This window comes from Phocoena phocoena, chromosome 2, assembly GCF_963924675.1.
Source record: "Phocoena phocoena chromosome 2, mPhoPho1.1, whole genome shotgun sequence".
Taxonomy (NCBI): Eukaryota; Metazoa; Chordata; class Mammalia; order Artiodactyla; family Phocoenidae; genus Phocoena; species Phocoena phocoena.
This window is the reverse complement of record NC_089220.1, coordinates 54,282,420-54,309,205: the sequence shown is the minus strand read 5'-3', so window position 1 is coordinate 54,309,205 and position 26,786 is coordinate 54,282,420. Positions and strand designations below refer to the sequence as shown.

The window sequence follows — 26,786 nt, the reverse complement described above, 5'->3', positions numbered from 1 at the left end:
CCTTCCTTCACTCCTTCCTTCCTTTCTTTTTCTTCTTCTTCTTTTTTTTCTTAAACTATGGACATGTATTTCTCACAGTTCTGGAGGCTGGGAAGTCCAAGATCAAGGTGCCAGCCCATGTTTCTTTGCTTTTGATAAATTGCTGGAAGAAAAGAAGCCATTCATTAATACATATGTGAATGTGAAACTGGAAAAAGTTGCTGGTTTTTATTTTTAAATTTGAAAAACTTGCATTCATTGCTATAGTTTAATTTCTTTTAAATAAATGATACATTTGATTAGTTTTGCTATTAAATTTATTGAAAAATATTTTCTTAATTTCTGAAGGAATGACTCGGGCAAAAAAAGAACTTAGCCAAAATGAGGACTTCATGAAACTCTATCATCATCTAGAGTGCATGTTTGCACATACACGTAGTACTTCAGCAAGTGGCATTTCTGCTATCAAAAAAGGTCTGGTTTTTCTTTTAAATTTTTGTATTGTTTCCTCTTTATCAAGGTTAATTTTAAAATTATGCTCCATTGATCCACATGTCTATTTATATCTACTTATATTTCTGTAGCAATAGACCTGTTAAATGCTAAAAGATCTTATTCTTCAACTTAGGATAAATGTATATTCAAACAGTTCATAAACTTTAAATATATAATAGAAGTTAGTAGTAGTTGTTACTGGTAGTGAAAATTCTCAGAACTACCAAAAACTAATTTATAGCTTAACTAAATGTGAATTTTTCCCTTCTCTTTGCTGCTGATTCTCATTTGGAGTCTTTCTCAGAATGAAATTTTCATAAAAATTCAGTTTATTTTACAGTAAGGTTTGTGTGCTACCCAGATGCTACTTACTGTTTAAATAAAAAGAAATAAGTTTTAACGAATCCATTTGAAAGGGTAATTAAAATACATTAATGTAATCAAATATGGAAAAATACAGAAACATTTTTTGTGTTTTGTTTTTTTATAGGAGATGAAGGTAAAAAGTTCTGCTATAGTCATCCAAAATTAAAGAAATTAGAAGAAATTGTAGTTGAACACTTCAAGTCATGGAATGGTAGGTCGTATTTAATAGACTCAAGGCAAGGCAAAGTTATTGAGAAAGCTAAAACTCTGACTCATTAGTTTGTGCTAACATTTCTTATGGAGAAGATGAGCTTTTAATTATTCTGGATAATGAATATAAAAAAGCTCTGAGAAATTTTGGGAGCGTAGGCACCAGGGGAATGGTGGAAATGTTAAGAATAGGGTATTATGTGAAAAAGAAAAGTCAACCTGGGGCAGTATATGGGAAGCAGATAATAAAACAATGTATAATATAATGATAGGGAAAAGTAAGCTAGGTGAGAAAATAGAGAGTCATGAAGGAGGCTATTTTATATATGGTTTTAGAGCAGACCTCTTTGTAGGGTGATATTTGAGCTGTTACCTGATGGAAGTAAGGGAGCAAGCCTTGTGGATTTCTGTAGGAGGATCATTCCTGGCAGAGAGAATAGCAGATTCAAAGGCCCTGAAGCAGTAGGGTGCTTGGTAAGATTAAGGATCAGTAAACAAACCAATGTGGCTGGAGAAGTGTAATGAGGATGAGTGGTGTAGGCAGAGGTTGGAGAGACAGCAAGGGGCCAGGTCATGTAGGGTTTGTAGGCCATGTCAGGACTTTGGATTTTATTCTGTGCATGCTTGTGATTTGTGAAACTATTACAGAGGCATTCGGAGCAGCAGAGTGACGTGATCTGACTTATATTTTTAAAAGATCACTCTCACAGATGTTGGCCAATTAGGAGGCTATTGTAATAGTCTAAGATGATAACAGATGATGATAGTTTATACCAAGATAGTAGTACCAAGCAGCAAGATGGTTCTGAGAAGTGGTTATAGATTCTAGATATATTTTGAAGTTGGAGCCAACAGTGTTTATTGATGGATTGGACATAGAGTATGAGAAAAAAAATCATTAGGAGTGTGTGTGTGTGTGTGTGTGTGTGTGTTTGCAGATGACTGTATGAACAAAGAGAAAACTAACAACATGGAGAAGAAAGAGCAAATGTTTTTTGAGATGGATGGATGGATGCTTTTGAGACATCTAAGTTGAGACATCTAAGTTGAGATGTATAGGCATTGGATAAGTGAATCTGGGTCTCAGAAGAATGGTCTGGGATATTTTTATCTATTTACATATATATAAATAAATTTTAGAGTTATCAGCATAAAGGCAATATTAAAAGTTTCAAGAATGGATGTGATCATATCACCAGGAATACAGTTTAGGGACAGAGGGCCGGGAATTAGTCCTGCAGAATACCAACATTTAGAGTTCAGAGGGGAAAATGCCACAAAGAAGATTGAGAAAGAAACCAGGCAAGTGAATTATCAGAGATGCTGAGGGAAGAGACTATTTCAATAGGAAGGAGTGGATTGTGTTAAATACTACTGAGAGGTGTGGTCAGATGAACTAAAAAGCATCCACTGAGTTTGGTAATATAGAGTTATTAATGACTTTGGTAGAGCAGCTTTAATGGAATGAAGATAGAAAGGCACGCTGTGGCCTGTTGAAGGAGATAGGCTTTGCACTGAAAGTAGCTATTGATCTGCAGTTGGTCAGATGTAGGGTCTTGATGCTATGCTGATTCAAAGGAGGTTTATCTGGAATAATTTTCCTTGCAACAGCAGCTGCTTCTTTTTCCTTATGTATTATACATTAACTTTATTAAGTCATTTAATTCATAAGGTTGTTATGAAGACTAAATGAGTTCATAATATAAAATGCTTAGTGTAGTCTCTGGCACACACATGATGATTAACATAATATAAATCATGTTTAAGAAAGAAGGATTATCAGAAATAAATGAAAAAGAAATGAAGGAAACAATAGCAAAGATCAATAAAACTATAAGCTGATTCTTTGAGAAGATAAACCACTAGCCAGACTCATCAAGAGAAAAAGGGAGAAGACTCAAATCAATAGAATTAGAAATGAAAAAGGAGAAGTAACAACTGACACTGCAGAAATACAAAAGATCATGAGAGATTACTACAAGCAACTCTATGCCAATAAAATGGACAATCTGGAAGAAATGGACAAATTCTTAGAAATGCACAACCTGCCAAGACTGAATCAGGAAGAAATAGAAAATATGAACAGACCAATCACAAGCACTGAAGTTGAAACTGTGGTTAAAAATCTTCCAACAAACAAAAGCCCAGGACCAGATGGCTTCACAGGCGAATTCTATCAAACATTTAGAGAAGAGCTAACACCTATCCTTCTCAAACTCTTCCAAAATATAGCAGAGGGTGGAACACTCCCAAATTCCTTCTACGAGGCCACCATCACCTTGATACCAAAACCAGACAAGGATGTCACAAAGAAAGAAAACTACAGGCCAATATCACTGATGAACATAGATGCAAAAATCCTCAACAAAATACTAGCAAACAGAATCCAACAGCACATTAAAAGGATCATACACCATGATCAAGTTGGGTTTATTCCAGGAACGCAAGGATTCTTCAATATACGCAAATCTGTCAGTGTGATAAACCATATTAACAAATTGAAGGAGAAAAACCATATGATCATCTCAATAGATGCAGAGAAAGCTTTTGACAAAATTCAACACCCATTTATGATAAAAACCCTGCAGAAAGTAGGCATAGAGGGGACTTTCCTCAACATAATAAAGGCCATATATGACAAGCCCACAGCAAACATCATCCTCAATGGTGAAAAACTGAAAGCATTTCCACTAAGATCAGGAGCAAGACAAGTTTGCCCACTCTCACCACTCTTATTCAACACAGTTTTGGAAGTTTTAGCCACAGCAATCAGAGAAGAAAAGGAAATAAAAGGAATCCAAATCGGAAAAGAAAAAGTAAAGCTGTCACTGTTTGCAGATGACATGATACTATACATAGAGAATCCTAAAGATGCTACCAGAAAACTACTAGAGCTAATCAATGAATTTGGTAAAGTAGCAGGATACAAAATTAATGCACAGAAATCTCTGGCATTCCTATATACTAATGATGAAAAATCTGAAAGTGAAATCAAGAAAACACTCCCATTTACCATTGCAACAAAAAGAATAAAATATCTAGGAATAAACCTACCTAAGGATACGAAAGACCTGTATGCAGAAAATTATAAGACACTGATGAAAGAAATTAAAGATGATACAAATAGATGGAGAGATATACCATGTTCTTGGATGGGAAGAATCAACATTGTGAAAATGACTCTACTACCCAAAGCAATCTACAGATTCAATGCAATCCCTATCAAACTACCACTGGCATTTTTCACAGAACTAGAACAAAAAATTTCGCAATTTGTATGGAAACACAAAAGACCCCGAATAGCCAAAGCAATCTTGAGAACAAAAAAAGGAGCTGGAGGAATAAGGCTCCCTGACTTTAGACTATATTACAAAGCAACAGTAATCAAGACAGTATGGTACTGGCACAAAAACAGAAAGATAGATCAGTGGAACAGGATAGAAAGCCCAGAGATAAACCCACGCACATATGGACACCTTATCTTTGATAAAGGTGGCAGGAATGCACAGTGGAGAAAGGACAGCCTCTTCAATAAGTGGTGCTGGGAAAACTGGACAGGTACATATAAAAGTATGAGATTAGATCACTCCCTAACACCATACACAAAAATAAGCTCAAAATGGATTAAAGACCTTAATGTAAGGCCAGAAACTATCAAACTCTTAGAGGAAAACATAGGAAGAACACTCTATGACATAAATCACAGCAAGATCCTTTCTGACCCACCTCCTAGAGTAATAGAAATAAAAACAAAAATAAACAAATGGGACCTAATGAAACTTCAAAGCTTTTGCACAGCAAAGGAAACCATAAACAAGACCAAAAGACAACCCTGAGAATGGGAGAAAACATTTGCAAATGAAGCACCTGACAAAGGATTAATCTCCAAAATTTACAAGCAGCTCATACAGCTCAATAACAAAAAAACAAACAACCCAATCCAAAAATGGGCAGAAGACCTAAATAGACATTTCTCCAAAGAAGATATACAGAATGCCAACAAACACATGAAAGAATGCTCAACATCATTAATCATTAGAGAAATGCAAATGAAAACTACAATGAGATATCATCTCACACCAGTCAGAATGGCCATCATCAAAAAATTTAGAAACAATAAATGCTGGAGAGGGTGTGGAGAAAAGGGAACACTCTTGCACTGCTGGTGGGAATGTGAATTGGTTCAGCCACTATGGAGAACAGTATGGAGGTTCCTTAAAAAACTACAAATAGAACTACCAGATGACCCAGCAATCCCACTACTGGGCATATACCCTGAAAAAACCAAAATTCAAAAAGAGTCATGTACCAAAATGTTCATTGCAGCTCTATTTACAATAGCCCAGAGATGGAAACAACCTAAGTGCTCATCATCGGATGAATGAATAAAGGAGATGTGGCACATATATATAATGGAATATTACTCAGCCATAAAAAGAAATGAAATTGAGCTATTTGTAATGAGGTGGATAGACCTAGAGTCTATCATACAGAGTGAAGTAAGTCAGAGAGAAAAAGACAAATACCGTATGCTAACACATATATATGGAATTTAAGAAAAAAAAAATGTCATGAAGAACCTAGGGGTAAGACAGGAATAAAGACGCAGACCTACTGGAGAACAGACTTGAGGATATGGGGAGGGGGAAGGGTCAGCTGTGACAGGGTGAGAGAGAGTCATGGACATATACACACTAACAAACGTAGTAAGGTAGATAGCTAGTGGGAAGCAGCCGCATAGCACAGGGAGATCAGCTCGGTGCTTTGTGACCACCTGGAGGGGTGGGATAGGGAGGGTGGGAGGGAGGGAGACGCAAGAGGGAAGAGTTGTGAACATGTATATGTATAACTGATTCACTTTGTTATAAAGCAGAAACTAACACACCGTTGTAAAGCAATTATACCCCAATAAAGATGTTAAAAAAAAAAAGAAAAAGAAGGATTGTCAAAGACCCATGCAAGGTTAAAAAACAAAAGAAAGCAAACAACAAAAAACTCCATACAACTTTCAATTATTAACCAATTGCTATATGCAAGTCTACATACTTTATATTTACTGTTTCATTTAATCATCACCTCAATCCATTTTAGATATTAAGAAACTAAAGTTTAAAGAGATTAAATGACTACCATGGTCACACATCACCCAGAGACTAAGTGGTCCAGCCTCAAAATCATGTTTTTATTTATGCATTCTACTCCTCCCAAGCACAGAGACACTGGGAGCAGCTGTGTGATTGACTGTTGGGTATATTCTGCAGTTTCCTTGGAGAATTTGAACACATCAATAATTTGGAGACAGAATACCATGGCCTGGATTAAGACAGTGCCTTTAGTGAGCAGAAAGGAAAGGGAAGATATACAAAATCAGTGAGAGCTCTGCAGTCCTGTGCTTCTGACTTAGAAGGTAAAGGGGAATAGCAGGTGTCATGCATGAATTGAAGGACTGGTCAAAAGGTAATTTTTATTTGGTTTAGGTTTTTATTTTATGATAGCCAATGAGAGATAAGGAGCCAGGTTTATTAAGATTACTAGAAAAGGTAGGAGGAAAACCAGCCAAGATTTAAGATGCCTTAAATTATTTTTTTGAAAGAATTGTCACTCACTAGTATATAGTTTCAGGTTTGTCTTTTAAATTAGTTCTCATCTAAATGCTTTTATAAAAGTTGTAATTAAAGTATTTTTGTTATATAGCTCAAAAGACATCTGACAAGAAATGTGACGAGACCAGAGTTATGATCTTCTCTTCATTTCGAGATAGTGTTCAAGAAATTGCAGAAATGCTTTTACAGCATCAGCCAATTATTAGAGTAATGACTTTTGTTGGCCATGCCTCAGGGAAAAGCATGAAGGGTTTTACCCAGAAGGAGCAACTGGAGGTAATTATTTTTGGAAATGATGAATATAAAATTGATTAGCTTTGCACTTACGCCTTTTTTTTGTTTTAACTCACTGGTCAGTTGGCTACATCTTAAAGATAATTTTGTAGTAAATGTATAAATAAAACTAGGCATATTTTGAAAGACCAAAAAAAGTGGGTTTTTTTGGATTTTGAAATTTTTTAAAAAGTATAATGGTTAAACAGAAAGGCTCTGGATTCATATTATGTAGGTTGGAATCCTGGTTCTTCCACTTATAAGTTTCTTTACTTTCCTGTGCCTCAGTTTTCCTTATCTGTAAACATACCTTGTAGAGCTATTGTAAGCATTAAGTGAAATCGTACTGTAGAGCCTTCAAGAAGTGTTTACTATTTATTTATCTTAAGTCACTTTAGTTGTTTATTCCAAACAAATAATAAGCTTACACTTTCTTCTGTTATCTAAAAATCTTAACTTAAAAATATGGTCAGCGGAAACCATGGTGGCATTTAAGGTCGCTGTATGCTCTGAATATTCTTCATAAATTTTTGAGTGCTATGATGTTTTGGGGGATATTTTAGACTATAGATTTTTTTTTTTTTTTTTTTTTTTTTTGCGGTACGTGGGCCTCTCACTGTTGTGGCCTCTCCGGTTGCGGAGCACAGGCTCCGGACGCGCAGGCGCATCGGCCATGGCTCACGGACCTAGCCTCTCCGCGGCATGTGGGATCTTCCTGGACCGGGGCACGAACCCGTATCCCCTGCATTGGCAGGCCGACTCTCAACCACTGCGCCACCAGGGAAGCCCTAGACTATATATAGATTTTTATAAACTGTATACAGGTTTTTTCAGGTTAGCTATAGGTCTACACTTGAGTAGGTATGTCTTTAATGTCTAATTCATTTTGAAAGATCCTTTCTTGATTCTGTCAACATTAATAGATGAGGACTCCTATTATTAAATACTTCTTATACCAGTCCCCACTGTACTCAAAAGAGTCTGTGTAAGCAAACTGGATCTGGTGGAGAGAGTCTAGGAGGTTTTCCTGAGTCTGAATGTAACACTTTTCCCTATCTCGAGTCTAATAAGTACTCTAAAGGGTTCAGGCATCTAGTGGATGATTATTACTAACGTTAATAATCACGTTAGTGATTAGTAATATCTGTGTGAAAAATGAAGTGAATTTCTACCTAGGAAGTCAAGCATTTTGAAATACCCATAGTCCCCAACCTGGTCTCTGGCCAACTTCATTATTACCCAGAGTCATATTTCCTGGGTTTGTCAGGTACCATAAGAAACCTTATAGATTTTATTCACTTTGTCTTTTATTCACTTTTATCAATAATATTTTTATGTAGGCCAGGGTAACAATCCTTTTTATTACTCCTATACATAATTGCTTTCATAACAGCAGTCTTATTCTGAAATAATCTTTCAAGCAGATAGTTGTAATTGAATTATTCATTTATCTAGAAACAAGTGATGAAGTCACAGAGGAAGTTGGGGGCCAGATTCTTTAGGACCTTACATTTCCATTTTAATGACTTTGGCTTTTACTCTGAATAAAGTGAGAAGAAGACCTTGGAGAATTTGGAGCAGAGGAGGGTCATGTCCTGATTGATATTTTAAAAGAATCACACTGGCTGCTGTCTTAAGAATAAACTATAGGGGCTAAGGGTGGAAATAGGAAGACCAACTGGAAGACTTACTAGAATAATTCAAGCTGAAGATGATGGTGGCCTGGACTAGGTTGGTAGCAGGTTGTGAGAAATGATTGGATTCTGGATATATTTTGAAGGTCAAGCTGACAGGACTTATTGACAAATTAGAGTGGGATATGAGATAAAGGAGTGTGAAGGCTGACTCCAAGGTTTTTGGCCTGAGCAACTGAAAAGAGTGGCTATTAACTAAGCTGGATAAGACTGCAGGAAAGGCAGGTTTTGTAGAGAATATTAGCTTGGTTTTGGACAAATTAACTTTGGCATGCCTATGAGATTAGTGGTTTTCAAACTGTCAAAACTGATGGAGGACCAGTTTATTTCCATTCAATACATCACAGACAGATACCTTTGAACATTACAACAAAAATGAATTACTAGAAAAATAAGCTTAATGAAAAACAAAGTTCACGTCTAAATTTTTTTTTAGAGTCAACAGATGGGGAATACTCTGTCAAGTTTCTAAACTCTTACTCTTAGTTTTTGTAGTCTTGTCAGCTGGTAGTAAACAGTTTGTGAATCAATACCAGCACCAGTAATAAATACTTCATGGATTGTACTTTGAGTTACACTGTTTTAAACATCAAGTAGCGATGTTAAGTAAACAATTGAATATATGTCTTGACTTCATGGGTTCATGGAAATATATATTTGGGAATCACCATCATGTAGATGAGACTGGATTGAATGAAGACATAGAAGATGTCCAAAGACTGAGTCCTGGGGAGTCAGAAAAAGTGGCTAGTGAAATGGGAGAAAGACCAGGAGAGTGTGGTATCTCCTGGAGGAGGAAGTGATTAAATGTATAAATGCTGCTGGTGGGTCATATAAGATGATAACTGGGAATTGACTATTGGAATAAGAGAGGAGAAGGCAAATGACCTTGAAAAGAACATTTTCAGTGGAATGGTGGGACAAGCCACCACTGAGAAGAGCTGGAGACAGCAAGTATACAAGTCTTTCAAGGATTATTACTAAAAGGAGCACAGAGATGGAAGTAGTTTTTTGTTTGTTTGTTTTATGTTGAGATACATAATAGTATGCTTATATGCTGATAGGAATGACCAGTTGAGAAAGAAAAATTGATGACAGAGCAGAAAGAAGAGTATTGCTGGAATGATCTTTATGTAGTTAAGGGAAAAGGATGCGGTCTAGTATAAAACTATGGGGGGTGACCTCAGTTAAGAACATGGATAGTTTGTCCAAAACAATAGGAGGGGAAGGTAAACTATGCAGGCACAGGTAGAGGTGGGTATGTAGATGTGGCAGTGATACCTTGCGGAAAGTCTTTTTTTTTTTTGCAGTATGCGGGCCTCTCACTGTTGTGGCCTCTCCCGTTGCGGAGCACAGGCTCCGGACGCGCAGGCTCAGCGGCCATGGCTCACAGGCCCAGCCGCTCCGCGACATGTGGGATCTTCCCAGACCGGGGCACGAACCTGTGTCCCCTGCATCGGCAGGTGGACTCTCAACCACTGCGCCACCAGGGAAGCCCGGAAAGTCTTTTTTGATAGCTCAATTTTTGTCATGTGACCAACTGAGAGTGAGGATGGGGAGGAAATGTTGGAAGTTTGATGAGAGAGGAGTGAGGAGGAGAATGGGGAGAGTGAATGGATTAGGGAAATATAAAATTATTTTCAGATAGCACTAAGGGCTCACTCAAGGTGAGATATTATGAGTTTAAAGTGTAACCAGTCAGTATGGTTGGTGTTTTCCTTCAGCCACATTCAACTGTGTAAATACAGACCCAGTGGAAAGTGGGATATAATCAGTGTTGCAGTTTAGTTAGGAATATTGGAGGAGAGAGAAGCAAGGGAGTGGGTTGTAAGCTAGAGTGTAGTGTAAACAGCAAAAAAATGGTAGGATCAGTAGATTATAAGAAGTCCTGGTGGAAATTACTTAATCACTTATTCCTTTCTTTGATTAAACAACTTCTGGTTCATATTTATTTTTCAAACTCTAGGGAAATTAATATCAATCCTAGGCAAATAAATAACAATTTAGCTTGTACCTGCTACTAAAAAGAAAGTTCTTTGAAATCCTTTATTAATCTATTAATTATTTATATTAAAGAATAATTTTTTTTACAACTCTAGCTCTGGGCTTTTTTTTGATCAGGACAAAAAGGACATCTGTTTTAAGTTACATACAGGTAATGTTAGGTCAGTCTTTCCTTGGCTTAATGTCATTACAGATTACAAAGGGAAATGAATTATTCTTAACTTTTAATTATGATCACCGGTTCTCTCTGTATTCTGTTTTTCCATATTGAAGGAAAACTCTTTGACTAGTGTTACTGGAAAGGTTTCTAAGAGGATTTAACATGATAAATTTATATTTATTATCCTACTTTTAAAGTGGTTGTTTTAAACAAAAGAACTAGCTTAAGGATTAAGATAATAGCTTTTTAGAGTCAGAGAGACCTAGGTTTAAATGCTGATGATTATTATTACTTATAGAATAGTAGAATGTTTGAGCTTGAAACGACTTTATGGTCTTTTGTCATGGGTCCATAGCTATTTCTATACTTTTTTTTTTTTTCTTTGTGGTACGCGGGCCTCTCACTGTTGTGGCCTCTCCCGTTGCGGAGCACAGCCTCCGGAAGCGCAGGCTCAGCGGCCATGGCTCATCGGCCCAGCCGCTCCGCGGCATGTGGGATCTTCCCGGACCAGGGCACGAAGCCCTATTTCTATATTTTGATAGAGTTCATATTTCCTTTTTGTGTATACTCCCCTAATATTTTCTCCTGAAATTTACTTTTTAGATATGAGGTCTGATAACTGTCCTTCATACTAGTCATTTTGTTCAGGCATTCTTACATTTTAATAGGCATTTATAAAGGTATTAGTCAAAAGTATGACTGATTCCTCTGGAATACCATCATTTAATTTTTGTTTCTATTCTCTATCTATCTATTGACCATGATCTTATTTAATTACCACCACTACTACTATTCCACCATCCATAAACCTGCAACATTTATGTGTGTGTATATATGTGTGTGTGTGTGTGTATGTAAATGAGGAAACTGAGGCTCAGAGCAGTTGAGAACTAAGTTTATAAGGCTTAAGGAAACTTCAAAATATTTGTTGACTTTTTCATTAACTCATTGTCATGCTAATGTAGTTTCATTAACTTGATCAGAGAGAAATCCTGGTGAAGGGGAGAAAAAAAATTTTTCCTCTACCCTTACGAGTTCTTAGCTGAGACTTCTGTAATAAAAGATTAACAAGAGAAAAACAAACAGAAGCTTATTAACATGTATACCTCATGTATGCATAGGAGATACTGAGGGAAAAATGAGTAACTCCCTGAAGTGGCTTAGAATACAGATTTAAATATCATCTTATGGGGAAAGAGAAGGGGAGTGCACAGGGGAGAGTAAATGATTTTTAGGGAAGATGAATGGAGCCCTAAAAGAAAAGATGGGAGGTATGATAGTTTGTGATAAAGTTTGTCTGGATGTAGTGTGGACTTTCAGTGTCTTGTTGAGTCAATTTTCCCTGGTTGATGAAGCTCCTGGGGAGGGGATTTATGACAATTGAGTTCCTTCTGGAGGATCTGCTTTTAGACAGATAAGGGGAGTTCAGAGAAAGCCTCTCCCCGCATTTGCTGTTTTTCGAGTGCCTATAGCTCAAAATAATCAATATACTAAAGCAGCATAGGTTGGGGCAGCATGTTCTAAACTCCTACAGTCATATTTTGGGGTGGCATATTCTGCTACCCTTCACTGGAATGACAGTATAAAAGGTAAAACATGAATTCTATTTTTTTAATTAAAATTTTTTTTATTGAAGTATAGTTGATTTACAATGTTGTGTTAATTGCTGTACAACAAGGTGATTCAGTTTTATATATATATATATATATATATATATATATATGCATTCCTTTTTTATATATTCTTTTCCATTATGATTTATCCTAGGATACTGAATATAGTTCTCTGTGCTGTACAGTAGGACCTTGTTGTTGATCCATTCTACATATAAAAGCTTATATCTGCTAACCCCAACCTCCCACTCCATCCCTTCCCCAGCCCCCTCCCCCTTGGCAACCACCAGTCTGTTCTCTATGTCCATGATTCTGTTTCTATTTAAAATATGAATTCTAGAAGTAATAAAACAATCTTACTTTAACAATAGTTTAATTATTAAACGTACTATTATTGTTAAATTTACTAACAATAAATTTAGGTCTAGGACATGATAAATAACAGTAATTGCTCTGGGCCACTTATCTGGTTTACACCCCTTTTAGTGATGCTAAAAATAGTATCTGTGGTTTCTCATTCATGTGTAAATTGTTAGCAAAACCTTTTGGAATCATAACCGTTATTAAAGCAAAGAAATTGGGACTGCCCTTTGCATTTTACCACAATGTCTTTTGGCTTATATTGCCATTTGCCGCTTCTTTTCCTATTCGATAGTACTTTGGGTGCTGATTTTGAATCTGATTTCAGGGACAAATGGAAAAAGTATGTTTTGATCTACAACTCTCTTATACTTGCATCTAGTTATTTTTAAATCATTTTAATTTTAGGTAGTGAAGCAATTTCGTAGTGGTGGTTACAATACATTGGTTTCTACTTGTGTTGGTGAAGAAGGTTTGGATATAGGAGAAGTTGATCTTATAATATGTTTTGATGCCCAGAAGAGCCCAATTCGTCTTGTGCAACGAATGGGTAGAACTGGCCGCAAACGTCAAGGCAGGATTGTTGTTATCCTTGCTGAAGGACGAGAAGAACGGGTAAGTAGACATGTGGAAACGTAATTTGACAATCGAAATTTGAGAAACAGAGCCTAAAGACAAGTATCAATCTGTTAACAAAGTCCAAACAATCTGTAGGTAATTGTGATTGATTTCTGTTTTCCTTTGTATTAGATTCTGCCTGTTCTTTTCTTGTAATTAGGAGAATTTTTGACTGGATTCAGTCTTAATATTTTTATCCATATAAAGAAACACATTTTTGTACTTCAGTATTAATTTAGAGACACATAGATACAAAAATCAATATGTATTACTTTGTGTTACTATTTCCCTGTGCTTCTAAGGCCTGCTTTTTGTGTTTAGTTGTTTTTTGTTTTTTAACTACAGTGAACTGAGAATGGTTTTATTTATATTTTAAAGAATTGCCTAAATCAATCAACCAACCAACCAACCGACAAGAATATGCACCAGGGATAATGGGTAGCCTGCAAAGCCTAAAATATTTACTTTCTGGCCCTTTATGGAAAAGTTTGCTGATGCCTACTCTAAGTGATAAGGGACTTGAATGATATTCATACTTTGTTGTAATCTTGGGTAACAGGTCTTCCTAAATACGATGTTGTATCAATACATAATATTATTTTGTGTATGTACACTAAAGTATTAACTAACTTTTGTAACTGAGTGGGACTATTTCTGTGTCTAAGTAAATAGTTTTACATTAAAGATTTTTTCATTAATTGTGATAGTTTTAAAAAATTGATTTAAAATGTTTTATAAACCCTTTAAAAATCATCCTGAAAAATGAATTTTTCCCCCCAATACTTTTCATGTGATTATAGCATATTCTTATGTAACATCCAGTTTATCTATAAAATGATTCCAATAAATGAAATGTCTGGCAGCTTTTAAAAGTCTATGTATTATCACTGAGTGGAATTGGATTCTAACTAATTGTATACCTTGGCAACTCACTTGCCTTAAGTGAGTTGTTAGTTGTTAGTTTAGATATCAGGTGTTAGTTTTCTTATCTGTTAAGTAGTCATAATGGCCCACATTTGGTGAGTACCTACTCTGTGCTGGACAGTGTTGCAAATGTTTCAAATGCATTATTTTGTTTAAATCCTGTCAACAACCCTGTAAGGGCAGTACTAGTGCTTTTCTTGTTGTATACAGTAAAGAAAATTGACACGTAGAGAGATGAAGTAAAAGCTGAAATAAGAGAATAGTATTGTTTTAAAAAGCAATTTACACTTATATATAAACATCAGCCTTAATCAAAAATAGCAAGATACTAAATAAAAGACAGATTTCCTTTGTACAATATAGTTACTAAGTTAAGCTTTTATAATAATTTTGAAATGATTTTCATCAAGAGTTAATTAAATAGGCTTCAAATTTAAGACAACAGATATTCCATTCTTCAAGTATTTAAGTGGATCAGAGTCTACTGTTTAGAATAAACTCAGACTAATATAATAACTGCTTGTCATGGCTTGGTGATTATTATAGAAATAATGTGATTTGATGTTTATTTGTTTTTGCAGACTTATAATCAAAGTCAGTGTAACAAAAGAAGTATTTATAAAGCTATTTCAGGTAATAGGCAGGTCCTTCATTTTTACCAAGGAAGTCCACGAATGGTTCCTGATGGAATCAATCCACACTTACATAAGATGTTCATCACGCACGGTGTCTATGAACCAGACAAGCCTTCTCGGAACTTGCAGCGAAAGTCATCTATCTTTTCCTCTAGGAAGGGTAAATAAAATTTTTCACATTTGAGACATGCATTTGTCTTCCTGTTGTTCATTAGCAGGTCATATATTGATATTTTTCTTCTATGAGAAACTCAGCATACATTCTAGGCTGTTATAGATGTTCACTTTGAGAAGGATAAGAGATGATTAATGTGGCAAAGGGAAGGAGACACTGGCAGTACAGAATGAAAGAAACTCAGTGTTGGGAAAATTAAAAATATCTTACCAGCCCAGAGAATCCTCTTTACAAATTGTGGAAAAGAAAGAAAATAGTTTTATTATTGAATAAGCATTAAGCCAATTACAGTGCGCATTTTAAGGAATCCACTGAGATAATACAAAGACAGAATGAAATTCTACCCTATTCATCCAAGCAGTCAGTCCTTTACATCATTTTCTTAAGATTAACAGTAACTTGTCCTCATATAAGAGGACAGCACCATTTGCTATATGTTCTTTCATAATTCATTCCAAATTCACCTGGTAATTGAGGTAGCCATTTGTGTTAGCTAGTTGCCTTTATCCAAAGAAATAATAAAACTTCTCTGTCTCTATGACAAGTAGATAAGGACAACTCAGAGAAAGGTGCCAAGGCTAAACTCTGCAGGTGTATGGGAGATAGGGACACTATCTTCCTTGATGTTTACATTTCAAAGAGATGGCTCCTAGGTCCTTAAGAAAATCATTTCTGGTTGGAAAGCTGGCTAGAGGCTTGCTTTGCCTTTACAACAATTTGCATAAATATCAAAGGGTTAAATAAAGGATTTAGGAACATTAGGTATCTCTGGAATTGCTCCCAGAAAAAGGGAGGGGGAATTGTTTATTTCCATCTCTACAAAGGAAAAAATATTCTTTCTTTTTTTAAAAAAAAATTATTTATTTATTTATTTGGTTGCACAGGGTCTTAGTTGTGGCATGTGGGATCTTTCGTTGCAGCGTGAAGGCTTCTCTCTAGTTGTGGCATGTGGGCTCTAGAGCACACGGGCTCAGGAGTTGCGGTGTGCAGGCTTAGTTGCCCTGCGGCATGTGGGATCTTAGTTCCCCAACCAGGGATTGAACCCGCATCCCCTGCGTTGGAATGCGGATTCTTAACCACTGGACCGTCAGGGAAATTCCCCCCCCCCCCCCCGCTTTTTTTTTCAATTTATTGTTACACCACATAGTGGTGAAATTAGACTAAGTTGTTGGTGATATTGAATCAGTAAGAAAAAAATACTTTGGTGCCAGGAAGCATAGTAATGAGAGTGCTAGCTCTCAGATTTTGGTGATATCAAGAAAATATCTGGAACTGTTAGCACTATAAAAATGAGAAACAAAAACTTTTAAAAAAAATTTTATTTAATCTTTAAGGTAAGCTTTTAAAGAATCATAAAATCATGTAATTATATTCTAAGATTTGGAAGAAATCTTGGGGGTCATCTGGTCCAATTACTTAACCAAGGTAGGGATGTTTTCTGTAGCATTCTTGTTAAATGTATATCCAGCCTCAACTTGAACATCTTTGTTAATGGAAATCGTATTCTTTTATGAGGGTTCATTCCATTGTTGAATAGTCCATATAGAAGAAGTCCCTCTGTTGAAAAAAAAAATCTGGCTTTGTACCTTTTGCTCATTGATTTAGTTTTGGCTTTGCCAACTGAAAAAGAATGCACAATGTAAAAGTTGAGAATTATGTTTTATTTGGGGTATTACTGAGGACTGTAACCCAGGAAGGCAGCCTCTCAGACAGCTCTGAGGGACTGGTCCAAAGAGGTATAGGAGGAACCAGGATATATAGGAGTTTTTGCTGAAAAAGAACCCTAGTAGTTGAGCATCAAAAGATTACTGCTAATCACAAAAAACAAACGTCTCAAGTTAATGATTTTAGTGCTTTTTTATGTATGGGAAGATGCAAGAGTTTGGGCTCATTAAAATTATACCTTTGATATACATCTTAACTATCTGGGGCCAGTATCCTGTTTTTCTCCATGCTGAAACCCCCTTGGGGTTTCAGTGGCTGATGGCTTGATGGCCCCATCATCCTTTGTTTACTGAAATGGCAGGCGACTTTCTTTGCCAACAGCTTCTAGACACAAAGAGTGGATTTGATCTTTGGTTTACGTAGGTGGCAGTTCTTTATGTATTTGAAGACAGTACCTCTCAGGTTTCTTCAACTGATTGTTCTACTGGTTTTCATTACCGTGAAGTTTCAAAGTTCTTTCCCTCCTAGGCACCTGCTTTGGACTTACTCACTTAAATTTGTTAATGTTCTTTCCCTTAACTCAGAGCCATTAATCAGTGCTTTTTGGATATGCCTATTAAGCCTAATGCAGATCCACTTAATAGGAATATACCTGTCATTTTACAAGACTTTGCTAAATTTTGGGTTAAAATGAAAAGATAGTATGTATTTTGAATTCTCTTGAATTTATTAAAAAACTTGATTAGGTTGGCATACATTTTTCTTAGTGATCATTTTATTTTTATAAATGTTAACCATATGTTTAATGATTGTTTATAAAATGTTACTAGGGATGGATGGTAAAAGTCTAGAACCTGTCCTTTTTTAAAAATTGAGATAATGTTAGCACATGTTCATTTTTCTGTGCTTTTTTTCTTCCGTTTTCTCTGATTTTTCAAGTGTCAGTGATTCATCTTGCCAAGATAGTGTGTATGAATGTCATCTTCTATGTATTAGTATATAATTCATTTGGGCTTAGAGGTCTGAGTTTATTTAAAGTGAGTAGGAGAATGGAATACCTTTCTACTTCAAAAGCCTTAGTGCCTCAGATTGCTAAATCTGAAAGGGACCTGAGAGATCACCTAGTTCAAACCCCTTATTTTATAAAAGCTTTCTATATAATATTTGGGACTAGCTAAGACAGAAGCTTCCTGATTCCTAATTCAGTAGTCTTTCTGATTTTTTTTTTCTGCCCTCATCTGTATTGGGACCAGAGTTATAAGTTTGTATTTTTTATCCTTTCCATGTTGGTGATTGTTTTTCTTCATAAAAATTATGGAAATTAAAAAAGGGTTAATTTACGATTCATTTTTTAAAAAGTATATTATTATGTCATTTTTTAAAGCAGTAGGTCTTTCCTATCCCCTTTCAACCCCCCCCCCCGCCCCATTTAAGACTTTAGTCTTGGCATCTCCCCCACCCCCACACCAGTTTCAGATAACTTTTCCGATAATGTTATGCTAGAATCATGATACTAGTTTTCATCTGTGAGTTATCTGTTTCCTGCCAGGTCTTAAACAACAAAATGGAGAGAGTCCAAAGGAAACCAGGACTGAGAGCCTAGCTGCCTGGTGATGTTTTGCTAATAAAGTCATTACCAAAGGTTAGCTCTAGATGGAAGGGTGCACTAGTACTTTCAAAGAGGTGAGAGAAGTTTAGGAGATATGTAGAAGCAGGAAGTGATAACGAGAGTGTTTATATGAAGAACACTAATTTTAAGGTATAGAATCAGTGGTTTAGCAGAGATGAGTAGACATAAACAGGTAGAGCATTTGAGTTGATGTCATATATTTTGTGTTTGCCTGGCAGATTTTTTTAAACCTCTTTTCAATTATTTTTTAAACTTATAGGAGTGAGGCAGAGTAATTCAAAGAATGATTGGTTCTTATCAGAAGAAGAATTTAAATTATGGAACAGACGATATAGATTAAGAGACACTGATGAAATTAAGGAAATAACATTGCCTCAAGTTCAGTTTCTATCTTTACAGAATGAAGAGAACAGACCAGTAAGTTGAACATGTTTTCAGATGCTTTTTATAGCGACTGTGCAATAGCTTTGGAAGTAAAGAGAATGAATGTTCATGATCAGAATGTCAACTTATGTAAAAATTAAGAATGTAAGCAGTGTAAAAAAGAATATTAAAGTCTAATTTGGTAAAACTACTAATTTGCTTGTATTCCTTATTGTATATATATTTTTACATGACTGTAATATATTTACATAAGTTCTGACTTTTCTTATTACTTTCTGCATATGAACATGTCTGTGTAGGTGTAATTTATATGATTGTTATGTTGCTCTGCAATATACCATAATTTGGCTCTTTCCCTGTCATGTTTTAGAATTATTTTCAGTATATTACTAATATAAAATTAGGCTGTCATGAGCATCTTTGTACAAACTTGTTTTCAATTTTTGTTTTGAAATTACAGTAAAACTTTAAATTGGATCTTAGACTTGTTTATTTTGTTTACTATAAACAAATTATTGATGAACTTAATGAAAGTCAAGAGAATTGAGCAAAGGTTACATATGAACCTAGAGAACTAGAAAAACAACCTCAAGGAAGATTCCTTTGGGAAGATTTATAGGGCTAGAAATATATGGCTCTTGAGAATTTGTATTTTATTCACTAACAGGGAAAGTGAGAAATGGCAGTAGGCATGAAGAATTGGGATCAGTATCACTGAGAGATTATGACTGCCTCTTTATTAGATTATAGAATATAAATCTAGCATAATAGTAATTTTGAAGCCACACATTTTCTTAAATATTTGCTCTTAACATGGGACTATATAAACAGGAATATGGCGAACTAGTAACTCATATAACATTTATTTATTTGTGTATTTCATTTTTAATGACATTTATTGTTTTCTTTCTAATTTTAAAAGCAATACATGTAACAGTTATTTTAAAAATGTGTTTAAAAGGACATCTTTGTACTTTATAAAATTATTTTCTTTTTTCTCCTGAGATTTTAGTTGAAAATACCTAAATTTAGTATAAAATACCTAAAATTATTTATGGTAGGCTATCTGTATATTAAGTATTTTTTTAATCAGTGTGTGAAATCTGAGTATGTGTGTTTTTATTATGTTAAATTATCATTAATCAAGACTCAAGAACCAACCACTGGAATTCATCAACTCTCTCTCTCTGAATGGAGACTGTGGCAGGATCATCCTTTACCTACATATCAAGTCAACCATTCAGATCGATGTCACCATTTCGTAAACATTATGCAAATGATAGAAGGAATGAGACATGAAGAGGTAGGGTTCTACTGTAACTTTCTCTTGCTTGTATGCCAGTGAAACTGGAATACTTAATCTTTATTCTTCTCAATTTGAAGTCTTTATTATAAGAAACAAGTATTTATTATAAATAATCATAGCTAGACTATTTTTGTTTTTCTATATAGCTTCTTGTGATCTCAGTGAGGAACTAGTTTTCTGTTTTAGGAGAAGTAGACCTAGTTAGAAGAATGTCATCTGTGAATATTGATAGACCAGAGTAAAATTTTAATATATTTAATGATTTAAAAAATTTTTCTTTTATTTAAAATTTTTTTTTGGCCATGCTGCATGGCTTGCAGGATCTTAATTCCCTGACCAGGGATTGAACCTGGGCCCCAGCAGTGAAAGCATTGAGTCCTAACCAATAGACCTCCAGGGAATTCCCATTTAATGATTTATATAAACTGTTTGTAAAGCTAATTTAGGATTATTGTTAGATTGGGATCTGCATAAATGTTCTCTATCATATAGGTTATTTGGTATGTCTCTTTTATCCTGGTGGTAGTTTAGCGATTTAGTGATTTCTTGAGCAGTTTCCTGATTGTTCTTCCTTGAGAGAGTCAGAATGATGAATGTATTATGAGTGTGAAATCCAAAATGCCTGGGTTAGAAGCCCAACTTTACCTCTTACTAATTGTGCATCTGTAAGTTACTTAACCTCTTTGTGCCTCAGTTTTATCTGTAAAATGGGGATAATGATAATACTTTCTTCATAAGATTGTTGTGAGGATTAAGTGGCTTAATACACATAAAGCAATTAGAATAGAAACTGGCACATAGTAATTACTCAGTAGATTGTAGCTGCTATTTTTATTAGCTGTTGTTCATGAATACATGTAAATAAAGTAATTATTTTTGGATCCCAGCAAAGCCTGTGCATCAAAGTAACACATTTATTTAGTGCCTTCTACATGGCATGGTTTGTTCTAGGCCCTGTGGCTACATTGGTGAAGAAGTCAGATAAAATATTCTATAGGGAGCATATATCCTAGCAGGGAGACAGACATTTTCACATTAATATTTACTGTATTTATGATTCAAAAAGTGGAGAATTAATTGCTTAAGTCCCTGAAGAGTAGAAGAATCCTGACTAAAGTGGCATTCATGGGCAAGAGGGAAGGATGAGTCAGGGATGGTGGGGACTGTAGTTTTAGATTTAGAGATAAGTAAGACTTGGAAATTCACTAGAAGTGTTCTTGGGAAATTTGTTAAAAACAGTATATTCTAGCTTACAGCCTAGAAGACATACAGGTACCATTATTTCAGATGTTTCAAAAGCTGTTCTTAGTTTACCTTCATCAAGAGAGTAAATTTAACATACATATGTGTGTTTTTCATTTATATATATTAATTTCTTAAATATCTACTTTTAGAAAATTAGAATAATTGTTCAATTAAATGTCAGAAGTGAAAAAAGTGTTTATAATCATATTCTATGTATTAATTTGTACTTTCTCCAAATAGTTATCATGGGTCTCTCATGTACTGGGTACTGGGAATACAAAAATATTAACTGATAAAAGATAATTTATGATAATTTTGCAGTAGTGTCATTTCTATTTTGTTTGACTTGGAATAAGTTTTTAAGGTATAAAAAATCATTTGAATAATGTAATATTGTTTAGAAAATATTTTAGCAGAGTAAAATTTATCTTTAGAATTGTTTTTTTTTTTTGTTTTCCTGTGACTTTTTCATTTTCCTTCTTTATAGGGAGAATGCAGCTATGAATTGGAAATTAAATCTTATTTACAAATGGAAGATGTTAGCTCAACATCTAGTGCTCCCAGGAATGAATGTAATCCTTTTGCCAATGGTATCTTTACTAGTAACAAGAAATCTTCATTTACAAAGAATATAAATCAAGGCAAATCACTCTCAATTAAGGAATCTGATGAAGAATGTGCTGAAATTTTTAAACAAATTCGTATCAAACCAACTGAAATTGCTTCTCTAAAAAAAAAAGCTTCCAAAGAACTGAAAAAAGATCAACCTAAAAAAGAACATAAGGAGGTTGTTATGGGGCCTTTAGATACTGATGGCAGTTCTACTGCTAAAAATATTTTTCAGGTAGACCTACTAAATGATAAAAGAGTATCAGATACAGATGAAGTTGCTGCCACATGTGCTATCAGTGAAAATGTAGGTAATCGGTCATGTGGATTATTAGCAGATTGTCAGTTTACAAATAAATCTACTAGTTCATTTACTGGAAATTTTTTAGATTCTGGTTATAACAGTTTCAGTGATGAGAAGTCTCTTTCATCTAGCTTATTTTTTCCATTTGAGGATGAGCTTTATATAGCTAGAACAGATGACAAATTTTATAATTGTCATTCATTAACAAAAGAGGTGCTAGCTAATGTAGAGAGATTTTTATCTCATTCTCCTCCGCCTCTTAGTGCACTCTCAAATTTGGAATATGAAATTTCTAAGGGTTCTGCACTTGAGAACTTGCTTTTTGTACCCTACACAGAGTGTTTACAAAATGACAAATCCACCTGTTTGATGTCACATTCAACTATAAATTCTCAACAGAATTTAGAATTGAGTTCACTTAAATTTATTACTCATCCTTCTGAAAAAAGTTGCCTTTATGGTACAATTAATGATAAGATTTCTGCTGAACCAAGCTTCTGTTACTATAATAAAGATATTAAAAATGAATATTTAGTATCCAACCATCATATTCAAATAAACACTGGCCCTCCAAAGTATTTTGTTGAAGAAAAGAATCATGATGTTGATAACAGTGGCCTCCCAATATTGCATACTGATCAGGATGAGAGTTTGCTATTATTTGAGGATGTTAATACAGAGTGTAATGATGTGAACCTTCCTCCCTTGAACAGTAAATGCAAATCTTTATGTGTGTCAGACAAAACTTCTCTAAGTGAAATGGCACTGGGCTCTCAGTTCTTAATTTCGGATGAACTTTTGATAGGCAATAATTCTGAACCCCAAGATCAAATTATCGGTGATACGAATAGTTGGAAATCTCATGAAGATTTGAGAGGTGTACATGAGGAAAAACTGAAGAATGATGAATATGGTTTTGACTACTCTAAGGATTTATTTTCTGTTACCTTTGATTTAGGATTTTGTAGTCCAGATACTGATGATGAAATACTAGAACATGCATCAGATACAAATAAGAATAAAATTTTAGATGATCTATCTGGAGGATATTTAGACATTAAGGAGATAAATGATGTGAATTATGTTTCAAATCAAGCAGTAATATCAAGAGACCATGTTGATAGTTCTACGAGTGTAACCATTACTAACCCATCAAGTGAAGATAAGCGGAGTCCAACTTTTGCATGTTTTCCAATGAATGCAACAAAAAATAAAGAATTTATGTCTCCTGGTTATTCTCAATTTTCATTGCCAGTAAGAGAGAAAGTTATGAGTACACCACTTTCTCAATCAAACTCGCCAAACTCATTTTCTAAGAAGAGAATAGAAATGGCTAGGAAGTCAGATTCCAATAAGGGAAAAATAAATCTACAAAGTTTCAAAGAAACATTGAATTCAACTTTTGATGATTTGGGACTTTCTATAGAAAAGGCTAACAGCAGGGAGCAAATCAATCTGCATCAATCCGTCCGTTCTGCTAAAGGTAAGATTCCATCTTTATAAAATAAAATCTTTCTAGAATGATTACTTTGGATCATATTCTATAATTTTTCAAATGTAGTTTCTCAGTATATGGTGTATTGAATTAGGTAATCGATGTACTATATATTTCTTAAGTTGATGCTTACTGATCCAGTATTTATTTTATCTGCATATACTTATGGCATGTATGCCATAGGAAAGGTATTTTGCTAGGCACTGTGAAATGTAGAAGTGTAAGATTTGGCTCTAGCCCTTCATTGTAAAACACAAACAAATGTGTGACATATACATTTGAAAAGATACCAGTAAAACATGGAAATAAACTACCAAGTGAATAATAAGATGGCATACATCTAGGAGGTTCAGAAGATGAAAACATTTTGAACTGGATTAGATTGGAAATGTTGACTTCAAAGGAAGGTTTCCATTTTGGCTCCTCAGGAATATTCATGATTTGGATATGCTGAAAATAATCAGGAGGGAATTTGGATGTTATAAAATGGTGAAAACAAAGGGAAAGCAGGAAAGTGTAAGATTTTGGTGGGATAGTATAAAGTCGAGGATTTATATAGCAAAATTTAGAAATAAGACTGTATTTGGAAAATTGAGATGAGACCATAGCAGATCTATAGGAATCTTTGGTTTTCTGTGATCTAATTCTACAGAAAACCCAGAAAATAGATATTTAGTATTAAAATGATTTAAGTATCCTTTAGATCCTGTTATAGAACCCAACTCTAGTTTGTGTGTAGATTATTATAGCAGGCCATTTATGAATTTTATTCTTTATGGCTGAGGAAAAAGAATAGTTGTAGGGTAAAATGAGAATTTCCTTTGTAAATCTTTTTCTTATCTGTTCTCATTAGCATCAAGGGCATGATTAATGAATGTTTTATTTAAGATAAAAAGTTATTTAAAATAAGTTCTGGAAATACAGTTGATGTTTAAAAACTGACTATTCTGCATAGTTCTGGAGGTACTCTGACATGTGTATTTTTACTAAGTATGTTGCCTGTGATCCTTTAATATTTGCTTTAACACCTTTATATTAAGTCTGTGTTAATGGGTGAGATAATTTATCTTTGTGTCATATTTGCATTAAAACTTTTTCTAGCATTGTACTTAACTACTAACCATGGGCAATATAATTCTGAATACATATACATTAAGGAACAATTTATTAGGGAATATTTACTTAGTATATATTATTCTACTTAACTGAAATAGAAGACTTAGGATAATTTGCCATGTTATATATGTATACAATAATTGTTGATTAAAACATCACTAAAGCAGTTAAAAGGAAAGCCTCCTGGAATGATTTGCTTATTGTAGCTGAGCCCTGCATTTAACTGTGGCTTCCATAGAAGATAATGAAAAAAGGAAAATGAGTTGAATTATATAGTGATCATCTACAAAAAGGATTTATTCAAGTTTATCTGTCTGGGTAGATGTTTTATTAGTATAGAGTGTGAGGAGAAATTTACTCTGTGAGTTTGTATTAGTTTTTTATTGCTGTGTAAAAAATTACTCCCCTTAAATTAGTGGCTTAAAATAACATCTCACAGTTTCTGTAGTTTAGGAATTTGAGAGTTGCTTAACTGGGTGGTTTCGGCTTTCTCTTAGGGTTATAGTCAAGATTTCACTTGGGGTTGCACTCATCTGAAGACTTGACTGGGCATGTAGAATCTGCTTCCAAGATGGCTTATTTGAAAGTGGGGGAGGGTGATGGGAGGCACACAGGAATCTCTGGTCCATAGCAATTCTAAAATCTAGCAGAGCTGAGATTGGAAGTTTCTTGATTAGTACTCAAAGACTGCTAATAATTCTCCGTGGTTCTTGGCTTTGTACTCTGGATGCTCGGTTCAATTTTGTAACAGGTAGCACCTGTGGAGTTTTCTCAGCCTGCTTCCTTTTAGTGAAAATTTGGGGATCCAAAGGCCTCTTTTCATTCTGTACTGTCTCTGCCCCTTTTAGTTGTAGCTGGCTGTGTTTCTTCGCTTATAATTCTCATAAATCTTTGTGGATCTCTTGTGAATCTTATTTGAGGTTCATTTCATTAGACACTAGCTGTGCCCACAAATCTTTTGGAGGTAAGTCCTTCTCTACCTTTGGCTTCTCCAAAGCCAAAGATGTCTAGAGATAGTTCCTTAATCTTCTTAGAAGGCCTGTTGTTTGAGAGGAAAAGTAAGAGACATCTTTAAAATGTTTGGAGGGCGTTTTATCTGACTGAATGGTACTCTAAGGTACCACCTTTGATCTTTCTGAGATCTTAAAGCATTTACAGTTACACCTTCAGCACCATTTGCACAATAGCTTCTTCTTTTTTTTTTTTTTTTTTTTTGCGGTATGCGGGCCTCTCGCTGTTGTGGCCTCTCCCGTTGCAGAGCACAGGCTCCGGACGCGCAGGCTCAGCGGCCATGGTTCACGGGCCCAGCCGCTCTGCAGCATGTGGGATCTTCCCGGACCGGGGCACGAACCCACGTCCCCTGCATCGGCAGGCAGACTCTCAACCACTGCGCCACCAGGGAAGCCCTGCACAATAGCTTCTTAGCAGTCTTCTAGATTAGATCTTTGCCTGGAACATTTCTTAATTTAATATTGTTTGCCAGCTGGAGAAGCTGTTAATCTTCAAAACCAGCAAGTCTCAACTGTTTCCTGTTTAACGGTACTTTCTTTAGTTCCTCTCTCTCCTTTCACATTTTACTTAAACAGGAAGAAGCATAGGTAATACCTTAAACATTTTGTCTGGAAATCTCCTTACTTAGATCACCTCATTCATTAGGTATATTTTCATTTTGGGGTTTTTTTTTTTTTGGCCACGAGGCATGTGGGATCTTAGCTCCCAGACCAGGGATCGAACCCGAACCCCCTGCATTGGAAGGCAAAGTCTTAACCATTGGACTGCCAGGGAAGTCTCATTAGGTACATTTTCTACTTTCTGTGTTACCACAATGTTGCTAAACTTTCTGGCACTACATTAAGGATCCTCTTTCCTATAATTTCTAATAAGGTTTTTCTTACTTCTTTCTAAGCCCTCACCCATGGCCTC

General features: G+C 35.1%; 1 protein-coding gene across 2 annotated transcripts in view; it reads left to right on the top strand.

Moving 5' to 3' along the window:
* FANCM (FA complementation group M) overlaps positions 1-26,786 on the top strand; it is a 57,641-nt gene that overhangs the window by 14,129 nt on the left and 16,726 nt on the right. Inside the window, exons 7-14 of one of the 2 annotated variants that reach the window (XM_065871478.1) lie at positions 328-453; positions 965-1,051; positions 6,745-6,929; positions 13,166-13,372; positions 14,881-15,094; positions 18,664-18,821; positions 19,936-20,091; positions 21,827-23,735. In XM_065871478.1, the coding sequence (XP_065727550.1) occupies positions 328-453; positions 965-1,051; positions 6,745-6,929; positions 13,166-13,372; positions 14,881-15,094; positions 18,664-18,821; positions 19,936-20,091; positions 21,827-23,735 (3,042 nt within the window). Of the gene's footprint in view, positions 1-327; positions 454-964; positions 1,052-6,744; positions 6,930-13,165; positions 13,373-14,880; positions 15,103-18,663; positions 18,822-19,935; positions 20,092-21,826; positions 23,736-26,786 lie in introns of those variants that run through there. The other variant, XM_065871479.1, reaches the window with a different exon arrangement.